The sequence below is a fragment of the Nicotiana sylvestris genome, chromosome 7 (genome assembly GCF_000393655.2).
Source record: "Nicotiana sylvestris chromosome 7, ASM39365v2, whole genome shotgun sequence".
Classification (NCBI taxonomy): domain Eukaryota; kingdom Viridiplantae; phylum Streptophyta; class Magnoliopsida; order Solanales; family Solanaceae; genus Nicotiana; species Nicotiana sylvestris.
In genome coordinates, this window is record NC_091063.1 from 67,246,188 (window position 1) to 67,258,631 (window position 12,444).

The window sequence follows — 12,444 nt, forward strand, 5'->3', positions numbered from 1 at the left end:
GTTCAAATTTGTCAACATGTAATGAGTTCAAATTCATCATGTGAAAGAGGAAAAAGACTCATTTAGTTGACCAACAGGCTAACTTGGAACTACTAGAAGAGAGCGTATGTCTTCACACAATTCAACTGCTTGTGGAACATGTAAACCTTGCCATTCAGTATATTTGTTGTGATAGTATGCCCTCTATAATGCACGCAATATAGATTGAATTAGGCAGATAAATCGCCCGATAACCACCGGATAAGAGCCAAACCGATACCAATCCGCCTAATATCTTATCGGGTGGCTAGCAAATTAATACATTTAAAAGCCGATAACCGATAAGCCAAACCGTTACGAGTAAATAACCGCCCGATAAGCGGCCCTAGTTCCGCCCATATGATGATAAAGCATTTTTTTCTTGTGTGGCAATTTCAACAAGAATATGTTTAGTAAAGATTTATATGTAAAACATATTTTCTATATATATATATATATATATATATAAAATCCATTTGAAAGCCTTTATAATATTTTATAACTTTAGTGATACTATTCATAAATTTGAATAAAAATTACAATTCATTAATTTTGAAAGATATTTGAATCCGAACACAAGTATTTTCTAAATCATATATATTCTTCCAAAATAAAATAAATACATGAACAATTTTACAAAAATAAAATCTATTAATACTTCCAATACAACCCAAAATCTAACAGAAATGGCCAACGGAAAAAAAAAATCCTAAACTCCATATATTGATTTCTTTGCTTGTATATTGTTGAGGCTACTATTGGTGAGAAAATCATTATACCAGTGAGCCGATAGTTTTGGACTTCGATCCAACGTAAGAGGATTAACTTGATAAAGCCCGAATTTAATGGTGTAACCAAATACCCATTCAAAATTATCCATTAAACTCCATATGAAATAACCACGCACATCCGCACCATTCCTGCTCATATCATTTATAAAAGAAAAAGAAAAGAACAATCAAGCTTAATATGTAGGTATAAAGAAGATATAACAAATTTGAACTTAGTTTTCGACCCAAAGTTTCATTTAAAAGCAGAATTAACCCAAATAGCCGATAACCCAATCGCTTAAACTAACAATAGCCGATGAAGGTATAATATATACATAACTTATGTATTATATGTGTACAATTGTGTGTGATCAATGCATGATTTATATATATATATATATAGAGTCAAATCTTACAAACTCCTTAAGCTCTTTGTTAAATTCCAAAAACATGGCGCTAAGACGGTCCATGTTCTTGCTCCATATAAAGTACCCCTACTTTCTTTGGTTCCAAATACTTGTCATTTTGAAAAATTAAATTTTGTTTCAAAATATTAGACATTTGAAAACACAAGAAGCATTAATACTTTTTCCCCTCAAATTCACCTTTACTATTCCCGTCACCGAAACTTAATTAAGTGAGGCGTGTAAAAAAGAGATAAAGAATAGTTGTAATAACTACTCTTATTATTATTAGAAATAAAATATCTTTCTTAAGAGATCGTATGCTAGAGCTAGCTTTAAAAGAGAGTAGATAATATGGACAAGAGATGGTAGAAATTCATAGAATATAAATTAAAGTATACCTGATTGATCGAGCCAAAGATGCAAGGTATGCTTTGTGATATTTAATTCGCTTTATGTCTTTGACCAACTCTTCCCCTTCTTCTTGCTTGTCAATTGAAGCGTACCCTGCATGAAGTAGCCACAATTTACCTTCAATTATGTAGAATCTACCCTCGAGCATGAGAAATCAGTGAGAAATACTACGAGTTTAAGTAAGGAGAATATTTACCATTTTCAGTCACAAATATTGGCATGTTATTGTATCTCTTCTTAATATAATCCACAATCTCTTCCATGCCTTGTGGAACCACATACAATCCAGGCATTCCCATCTAAAAAGTCAGTTGGTGTAAGTTTAGAGTTATTGTCACCATATCATAATAAGAATTTAAATAAGGAAAAAGGTTCATAAATTCCCCTTTACTATACGAAATATTTTCATAATTATCCTTGGTTATACTTTAGCTAGTTTTGGGTTATTCATACGTTTGCTAGCAATTCATTGCATACTTACCCTTCATTCTAACAGAGCTCCAATCTTAAATATAACAAGGGGTATATTTGAACATCGACGTTATAAGTATCAACTTAATCCGCACTGGAATTTCGTTAAAATCAAGAGCAAATACGATACGACTTGCTAAAGGTAAAGATATAAAGAGACCCAAGTATAATTAACGGGATGGTAAAATTAAGATACTTCGTATAATATAAAGGTAAATTTGAACATTTTCCCTTTAAATAAAGGCGTGTGCAAAAATACCGGATCTCCTACGAAAGCACCATCTTCGTTCTGTCCAGCAGTGAGCAAAAACCCAAGGATGGCACGATTTTCACCATGGCTACAAGTTGGATTATTATTGTCATTATTGCATGTGCAATTTGAAAGAAGACAATCCTTCACAAACAAAGTGGAATAATGGTTAAGCCCTATGAAATCAATGCTATTCTTTATAAGCTTGCTTTCTTCAGGGCTGAACTCTGGTAATTTCTTCCCGTGATACTCTCGCATTTCTGTGGGATAATCTCCATATACTAGAGGATCAAGAAGCCTGTTCATTTAAAAATATCGAGATCAATAATTGTAATTGATAAATGCAACTTGACACGTCCGAATGCAACTAATTAACATATGCAATTTGGCTTTCACCTAATCTGATTTACACAACTTTTGTTTTGAAACAGATATGTCACATGATTTGTCTATCAGTTGCATATATTATCAAAGCTAATAAGTATATATATATATTACTACTAGAAATTCAGGAAAAATCGTCCAAAAAAAGTGATCAAAGTTGGTCGGTAATGACCAATAACCGTCAAAAACGCGACCATTAACGTGTGGTCGGTATTTCGAAGGTTGGAAGGGCATACCGACCAAAGTTGGTCGGAAAATAACGACCAACTTTGGTCGATCAATTAAATTCAAAAAAAAAGTTACCGAAATAACCGACCAAAGTTGGTCGGTATTTTAATTATGTAATTAAAAAAATCACCATTCTACCACTAGACCATTGGTGCATTTTGTTTTAAGACTGTCTTTTATTTCATTTATACTCTTTAATTATATTTTCGCACGAAAATAACCAACGAAAGTGGTCGGTTTTATTAAAAAATAAAAAATTACCGACCGAATTCGGTCGGTTTTTTAAAATGACCGGCCGAATTTAACCAAACGATTTTGGTCGGTTTTTTAATATTGGTTTTAATTTATTTTAAATGAAAAATCGACAAAAGTTGGTCGGTTTCTTGAAAAATAAATTTTACGGGACTCAAAAATAGTTTCCCGCATTTTTGCGCCAAAGAAAACTGACCAATGTTGGCGGTTTCGTAAAAAAAATTATAAATAAAATATTTTAAAAAATCGACCAACTTTAGTCGATTTTTTTGTTGTTTTTTGACCGACCAAAATTGATCGGTCGACCGTTATCGATTTTTGCCGAATTTGTAATAGTTTATATATTATTTGAACCTTATATGAGATTTGGTGTTTTAAAGTTACAACTTTCTATTGGTAAAAGACTTACAACATTATATTCTAGAAGTTCATCTAGATCCTCGTGGGATAGATTCAAAATATAGGAACTTACTGGTTCGACAAGAAAAATATAATGAACTATATAAAAAGAAGATTTTAGAATAAAAAATGAATATTTGTGACATTGTGGATGCGGTCATATTATTCTTACAAGTTATGGATACTACATTCTTCACTCATTAATTATGAATACAAACACTAGTCGAGTCTTTTTCTTAATTGATAAGATGGCAACCTGTTGAAATATTGAGGGATTTGCATTCAGATCTGGTACGACATCCAATGTAATTGAGCTTATCTTCGGAGAAAAAACACATACAAAATCAATTAATAAATGATATATGTACATATTTTTTTCTTCTACACACATTTATATCACTAAACTATTGTTAATAATGTGTATTTGCATTTTAATTTATCCTTAATCATGACAAATTTATATTCTTTGTTGTAAACTTCAGGTTCAGATAATTTATGTTTGGTTAATGTTTACGCACCAAGCCACATGGAAAGTCAAGGCCCTAGCTGCAGCTTTAATGTCAGCCTCATCATCTTTAATTGGCTTATACATGTAAGCACTCGCCACCAATCCTATCATTCCACCCTGTTCTACCTGCTCATATAGGACTAATTAATTACTAGTACCCACTTATTTTTCAAATCTTTCATTAGAATGTTTCAAAATTAAAATAGTAAGGTAACATGCATGCGACTGACAGCTTTTTATTCTCAAATAAAATGAAACGTGAATAGACTTGCCTGGAAATGGTGACGATAGAGTTTGACAGCCTTTGCATGTGCCAATATTGAGTTGTGGATGACTAGTAGAGGCTCAGTGTCTGAATTACCGGAGGAACAATTTCCAAAAGGGGGTGAACAATGTGAAGGTGGGAATATGCCATTCATATAGGCAAGTTCCGCGAATAAATTAGGCTCATTTATTGTGACCCAATACTTCACTCTATCCCCAAAACTTTTAAAACATGTTTCTGCAAAGTGCACAAACTCTTCCCTACAAAGATGACCAACTAACTTATTAAGAACGATAACGATATTCGATAATTATGTAACACACACTTTTTATTAGTTCGTTTTAATAAGAATGACAAATTTTAACTTTAAACTTTTTATTTTTTCATTTTATCTTAACGAGAAGCTTTTATAACCACACAAAGCTTATGAAATGCTTAATACCACAAGTTTCAAATATCTTGTAGCCATACAAATATTATGACATGTTTGATAAGAGTCTGCAGATCTCTCTGTATCTATAACGTGAATATATATATACACACACACATATGAGGCTTATGAGTCCTAACTAAACTACAAAACTACAGTACTTGGACACCAAGTAATGAACTATCCTAAATACAACAGGCAACATATAGTTTCAAGTATAGTAGGATTCTACTCTTTACACACACCCTCAAGTTGAGCAGGGTTGACAAGCACGGTCAACTTGTCCCTTAAACTTTGGAAGCACAACTTAGACAACCTTTTGGTGAGGACATATGCAATTTGATCATTTGAGCCAACATAGCGAAAGAGTGATTTGTTCTTCACTTTATCTCTAACAAAATGAAAATCGATCTCCATGTGCTTGGTTCGAGAATGAAAAATTGAATTAATAGTTAAATACGTTGCACTAAGATTATCACACCATAACACAGGAGTAGACGAAGAGAAACAACCAATTTCCCGAAGTAGAAACTCCAACAATGTGAGTTCGGAGGCTGCATTGGCAAGTGCGCGATACTCTGCCTCAGTGCTCGAATGAGATACTGCACGTTGCTTCTTTGATGCCCAAGAGATCAGATGAGTTCCAAGAAAAATGGCAGAACCATTGGTGGACTTACAATCGTCAATAGAACCACCCCAATCCGCATCACAATAGTCGTGTAAGAGAGTAGATGGTTGACGAGCAAAATGCAGGCCATGCGATGAAGAACCCTTAAGATAACGTAAAATTCGTTTAACAGCAGCCCAATGAGAATCCAATGGGTTGTGCATGAACTGAGACACTTTATTCACGTCAAAAGCGATATCTGGGCGCGTGAAAGTGAGATATTGCAGTGCACCAACTGTACTTCTGTATAAGGTATCATCATGAAACAGGTTTCCTTCAGTAGCAGACAACCGATATAGTGCAGTAGCTGGCGTGGAAATGGCAGTACAAGAGTCTATTTGGGTTCGGCGTAATAGATCATTGACATACTTGCACTGAGACAGATGCAAACAAAAAGAATCCCATGTCACCTCGATTCCCAGAAAATAAGATAGTCTCCCTAGATCACGTACAACAAATTATGATTACAAGCGGCCTATAAGAGAGCTGATAAGAGTGGGACTAGTGCCTAGCACAAGGAGATCATCAACATATACTAAGAAAAACAACTTCTCTTTCCCAGAGGAGAAGTAGAAGAGAGAACAATCAGTCTTAGATCCAGAGAATCCATATGAAAGTAAAGTATCTGTCAAACATTTGTTCCACATACGAGGGGCTTGTTTAAGCCCAGATAGAGATCATTTGAGCAGGTAGACATGGTTAGGATAATTTGAATCCATAAACCTAGGGGGTTGAGACATATAAATTACCTCGTCTAAGTGACCATGCAGAAATGTATTGGAGATGTCAAGTTGAGTAATGTGCCAATTATTGGTGACACCCAAGGATAAGAGAAGACGGATGGTGGTAGGTTTTACTGGGCTAAAGGTGTCAATATAATCAACACCAGGACGTTGATGATATCCCTTCGCAACAAGCCTGGCCTTATAACGATCCACATAACCATTAGGTTTTGTTTTGGTCTTGAAAATCCACTTACACCCAATGGCATTTTTTGAGATTTTGATGGAAGAACGAGTTGCCAAGTACCATTCTGAAGAAGTGCATTATACTCGTCATGCATTGCACAACGCCAGTGAGCAAATTTTGTAGCTTCAGAGTACCATGTAACCTCATTGGTCTTGGCAGTAAAGGATGTAGGTTGCTTAGGTTGTAAAGAGCCCGTTAGAGACCTAGTGACCATGGTATGAGTTTTAGACTGACCTTGGCTAGAAAAAGACACACCGCGAAGATCTTTAGACAAAGGTCCAGGTTTCTGTAAGGCAAATATCGATGACGATTCATTTATCTCATCAGGTGAAACAATGGATATTGATGTGTGTAACTGTAAAGCCTGCTCCGTTGAGGAAGAAGAAGGTCCACATGAGGCAAAATATGGAGCTTCCAAAGGATGCTGGTCCTAGATTGAGGATGGCACCTGGACAGTGATAGGATCAGTTGTATGTGTTGATGTAGTGGGCACCGTAGCATCATCCTTAGCCTCAAATGGGAACACATATTCATAAAAAACAACATGATGTGAGACATAAAACTTTCCAAAAGATGGATCAAAACACTTGTAACCTTTATGAATCTTATTATAGCATAAGAAAATGCAAGATTTTGAACGAGGTGAAATCTTACTTTTTGTATATGGACAAAGCCAAGGAAAGCATAAGCATCCAAAAAATGCGCAAAAATGAATAATCAGGATTCATGTTAAACAAAACTTTAGGGAGATTTGTGATTCAGATGGGGAGTTGGAAGTCTATTGATAGTGTAAACAGCAGTTTCAAAAGCATTAGTCCAAAATTTTTCTGGAACATTAGCAATGCACGTCTCGTCTCAACAATATGATGATGTTTACGTTCAGCAAAATCATTCTGCTTTGGGTGTAGGGACATGAAGAGCATTGTGTAATACCATTCTCGCATAAATAAGTAGTTAAGGCTTGATATTTGCCCCCCCCCCCCAATCTACTTGAAAAGGATTTGATAGGGCAACCAAAGTATTTTTCAACATCGTCCGAAATTGGATAAAGACGGATAATACTTCAAATTTAAATTGGAGAAAAAAAATTCAGGTATATTTGCTAAAATGATCAAAGAACATAACGTAATAGCGATATCCATCATTAGAAGTAACAGGGGACAAACCTCAAACATCAGAACAAATAAAATCTAAAGGGCCATTGACCTTAAAAATAGACTCAACAAAAAGAATTTTGTGACTCTTGCTAACAGCACAAGCTGGTCATAAAGTAGGAGACTTATAAGTAGAAGAACAATAACTATAAGATGGCAAAGCCCGACGAACAGTAGGATAAGAGGCATGAGCTAAGTGAGCATGCCAGACACCAAGTGAAGCAGCATATGAAGCAGGTGAGAGACACGATTGTAGAGCTGGGAATGCATATAAACCATCATCTTTCGGCCCTTTGTGAAGAATGCCCCTCGTTTTCAAATCCTTAATCAAAAAATAATTAGGAAAGAATTCAATAAAAACCTGATTAGAGGTAGGAAAAGAACTAACGAACAATAAATTTTGTTTGGCATCTGGAACATGAAGAATGTTATCAAGAGAAAATTTACGATTAGAAATAGATATAGAACCTTCTCCAATATGAGAGATGGCCAGTGTTGAACCATTACCTAAGGTTAGTTCCTCTGGACCTTGATACTCTGAATGGATGGCTAAATTGTCAAGATCAGTTGTTAAATGATGTGTGGTGCCACTATTCATCAACCAGTTCTGTCTAGAATATGTTGGAGTGCTTGCTAAATTAGAAGGACGACCAGTAACTCTAGGACTATTAGTAGACTTAGATGAAGGGCAAACTCGTGTGATATGACCCTTGCCTTCGCAATAGTGACAAATAATTCCAGAAGTGTCATATTTTGCTTGTGTACCAGTGGAGTTTAGATGGTTACGATTCTGGAATTGCTGGGAATATCCTTGACCACCAGCACGTCCACGACCTCGACCTCCACCTCTACGGCCTCTACCTCGACCTTGTGTGGATGATAATGAGCTTTGAGTGTAATGAGCAGTGGGAGCTATAACGGTAAGGGCTTTAGCCCTTTTTAGTTGTCTTTCTTCGTTCAATAACATGCCATAAATGGCATCAAACGAAATATCTTCATGACGAGATTAAAGGTCTCTTGTGAACGGGCGATATGCAGGGCTAGACCGACAAGTACAAACTCAACGAGTTCATCATTATGGACTGGGGTGTTGCAGAGCAGCAAGCTTATCTGAAATCGCCTTGGCTCCTTGAACATAGCTCTCAATGGTGGCATTATCTCGACGCAAAGTATGCAGTTGCGTCTTTAGTTCACGAACTTGTGGCTTAGAACCTGACACGTATGCTGTCACAAGTTTATCCCAGGATTCATGAGCAGTTTCTGCTCCAACCAACTGTGGTAAAACACTTTCCGAAACTGAAGCAACAATCCAACTTAACACGAGTTGATCTCGATGAACCCAAGATTTATAGGCTGGATTAGATTGTTTATCATCTAAAAACTCGGCTGGTGCTGATTCGCTACCATCAATATGATGGTTAAGACCACAACCACAAACCATGGGAAGAAACTGAGTCTTCATAATAGGAAATTCGACGACGTGAGCTTTACGGGCAGTTGATGAGCAAGATTTGGTGTGGAAGGGTATGAAATCATAGTATTGCTTGAAGAGGCTATGTCTTTAGTCATGGTGTATTATTGTAGTGCTACAATAACAGGAAAAAAACGATGGTTGTTAAGCCACTATGGCTCTTGATACCATGATAACAGTCTTTAGATCTCTCTGTATCTATAACGTGAATATATATATATATATATACACACATATGAGGCTTATGAGTCCTAACTAAACTACAACACTTGGGCACCAAGTACTGAACTATCTTAAATATAACAGGCTACGTATAGTTTCATGTATAGTAGGATTCTACTCTTTACAATATTTACAGTTACAAATCAAAAGTTCTAATTCGTGCCGAGTCAAAATATGTCACATCGAGTAGACCTCTTGTATGTATATGATTTTCCCTCAAAGTATATTTTATAATTAATTTGTTTTCACTTGCTTATTGGATGATACAAAACCATCCTGATTATCTGAATTTAATAATAAAAAAAAGAACTAACTGTAGCTAGATTTATCGAGAGATGAAACTTACTGCATCAGAGGGCTGAGCCAGGCCCCGTATCTGTCTTCAAGTTCTTGAGGATAGTCATTATGATGGATCGTCACAAATGGTGTTACTCCTGCATTTTATGTATCTATCAATATTACCATCATTATTTGTCTTTTTTTTTGGTCAACTCTAAGTAATATAACGTGTATTATATGTACAAATAAAAAGAGTTGGCAAAGAATAATGGAAGAAAGAAGAGTTCTTTGACAGCTACCTTTGAGTAAGAGATTATCAATGATATTATTGTAAAACTTGATTCCAGCTGGATTCACGACCCCTAACTTTCCTCCTGTCCAGCTCCACCATTAGGAGTCAAAAATGTATATGCTTAATTAATTTAAGTATCTCTTTGTTTATCCCATGTGATTGTATTTAAGTTTAAAAGAAGTGAAAATAAGAGAAGAGAATGAAAAAGGAACATATATATATATATATACTTGGAAGAAGTCTACTCCAGGAAATGGAGAATCGATAAGCATTTACTCCAAGAGAGGCCATTATGTCAATATCTTCCTGCCATCATTCGTTGAAACAAAACAAATAAAATGAAAAGCATTCTCTGTTTTACTTTATGTGTGCTACTTTTTTCGTTCAAAAAATATTGTCATCTTTCTGTATTTGTATTTGAAACTTGTCATTTTATGCTTAATAATCACATGCCACATAAAACGAAACCGAGGGATCGGATTACCAAGTAACGATGGTAGTGGTCGTCGGCTACATCTCCATTTCCTCCATTTGTGATACTGCCTGAATCAATTCAAGTACATACAAGATAGATAAAAGGGACATATTGATATAGAGCTAGCTTTAATTTATACAACGTAAAAGACTGTGAGAGATTATACCATTGGTATGAGAAAAAACATCCCAGTTGCTAAGACTTCTGCCGTCTTCAATATATGCTCCTTCGATCTATATTCATATACTAAGGATGTTATGTATGAGAGCAGAGACAATTAATTAAAGAGCTGTAAATTAAAAGTCAGAGATGTGTGTACTTGATAGGCAGAAGTTGATGTTCCAAAAAGAAAACTATCTGGAAATTCTGATCTCTTAACCTCTTCTTCTAAGTCATTTCCTTTTTCGCCGATAATACTGTTGGCATAAACATGTTGCAATAGTAAGAGGAGACAAATGAAGTAGGAGTTCTTAGTTTTGGTGCCCATCTTCATTTTATCTGAATTTCAGATAAAACTGATAGTCTACCTGACGGAGCCTAATTAATTAAGTTGTATTTATAGGCTTACTAATTAATATATAACAGGATTAAAAAAGTTCAATGTAGCTCTCACACCTAACTAATCATTAGGAAGTCAGGAAAATCACAATTCCAGTTGGCAGTTGTTGAGGATAGGGAAAACAATTCATATATATATATATATATATATATATATATATATATATATATAGATGATAATCAATTTTTAAGCATAAAGCTATGAGTTTATTAATTCATTCGTGATAAGGAGGGCATTGTTCACAGTAAAACTGATAGAAGATACTCCTTTTCATTTTTCGTTTCGTGAAATTATCTATATTTGGATTTAAATTACATAAATTTACGTTATTATGAAACTCAGTCGAGGAAATTTCATTTTTAATAAATGCGTAGTACTTAAAAAGACAACTAAAACAAGAGAACGCAACCTTGATGACTTCGTGTTGCCTTTTTATCTTTTTCTGTAAAACTGTGTTTGTGGCTGATGATTAAATAGACTTTACCTGCTCATGACTCTTTCCATTTTATTGTTTGTGAACCCCTTTGAGTACTGAATACGAAATAAAAGAAAGATTTTTTTAAAAAAAAAAAAAACTTGTAGTAAACAAATCATGACATTTCAGTCACTACAATACCATGGCATTAGGAACAAAATAAGAAATTTAAAGTTGAATTGTTTATAAATATAAAATATCATTTTTAGATCAAATTGAAAATGCAATATTGTTGCTTAAAATGAAATATAAGGAGTACCAGTTTTAACGCAAAACACACCAAGGAAAGAAACCTCCTTTGCTGCACGCCCTCCAAAAGTCAAACCACGTTAATCTCAGCATATTGTTCCTTTAATCCTTCAAAATCTCGTATTGTGTTAGAAAATAAAAAAGTGGGGAACAGAGGGGTATTCGGCCGTACTTGAGCTAGCTCATGGCTGGTAGCTCCCATTTAAAAATCGTAGAAGTAGTCATCAAGCATCAAAAGCAAATTTAATGGCCACGACGTTTTTTAACTAATACTAGTACATTTATGTCCCGACCTGAGTACTGAATACTCATGACTCTTTCCATTTTATTGTTTGTGAACCCCTTTGAGTACTGAATACGAAATAAAAGAAAGATTTAAAAAAAAAAAAAAAACTTGTAGTAAACAAATCATGACATTTCAGTCATTACAATACCATGGCATTAGGAACAAAATAAGAAATTTAAAGTTGAATTGTTTATAAATATAAAATATCATTTTTAGATCAAATTGAAAATGCAATATTGTTGCTTAAAATGAAATATAAGGAGTACCAGTTTTAACGCAAAACACACCAAGGAAAGAAACCTCCTTTGCTGCACGCCCTCCAAAAGTCAAACCACGTTAATCTCAGCATATTGTTCCTTTAATCCTTCAAAATCTCGTATTGTGTTAGAAAATAAAAAAGTGGGGAACAGAGGGGTATTCGGCCGTACTTGAGCTAGCCCATGGCTGGTAGCTCCCATTTAAAAATCGTAGAAGTAGTCATCAAGCATCAAAAGCAAATCTAATGGCCACGACGTTTTTTAACTAATACTAGTACATTTATGTCCCGACATGA

At 34.9% G+C, this 12,444-nt stretch overlaps 1 protein-coding gene across 2 annotated transcripts; it reads right to left on the minus strand.

Moving 5' to 3' along the window:
* Window positions 1-626: 626 nt before the first annotated feature.
* Window positions 627-10,834, minus strand: LOC104222788 (beta-glucosidase 18-like). 2 transcript variants are annotated; one of them, XM_009774085.2, is made up of 12 exons: window positions 10,642-10,834; window positions 10,489-10,555; window positions 10,332-10,390; window positions 10,078-10,153; window positions 9,855-9,929; window positions 9,623-9,710; window positions 4,371-4,623; window positions 4,109-4,224; window positions 2,337-2,625; window positions 1,803-1,905; window positions 1,594-1,699; window positions 627-938 (listed from the first exon to the last, which is right to left on the minus strand). In XM_009774085.2, exons 1-12 carry the CDS (start codon window positions 10,813-10,815, stop codon window positions 728-730), a joined length of 1,617 nt encoding a protein of 538 aa, XP_009772387.1. In that variant the 5' UTR covers window positions 10,816-10,834; the 3' UTR covers window positions 627-727. The 2 variants fall into 2 exon arrangements, with proteins under 2 accessions (XP_009772387.1, XP_070008848.1); XM_070152747.1 differs by having other exon boundaries at window positions 10,489-10,568; window positions 10,642-10,725.
* Between the last annotated feature and the right edge of the window lie 1,610 nt (window positions 10,835-12,444).

Coding starts and splice junctions, on each gene's coding strand:
- LOC104222788 (XM_009774085.2), bottom strand. CDS start 10,815: ATGAAGATGGGCACCAAAACTAAGAACTCCTACTTCATTTGTCTCCTC. Junction 10,556..10,641: donor CATCAACTTCTGCCTATCAA/GTACACACATCT, acceptor ATATGAATATAG/ATCGAAGGAGCATATATTGA. Junction 4,624..9,622: donor TGGCTCAGCCCTCTGATGCA/GTAAGTTTCATC, acceptor TCATCTTTGTAG/GGAAGAGTTTGTGCACTTTG.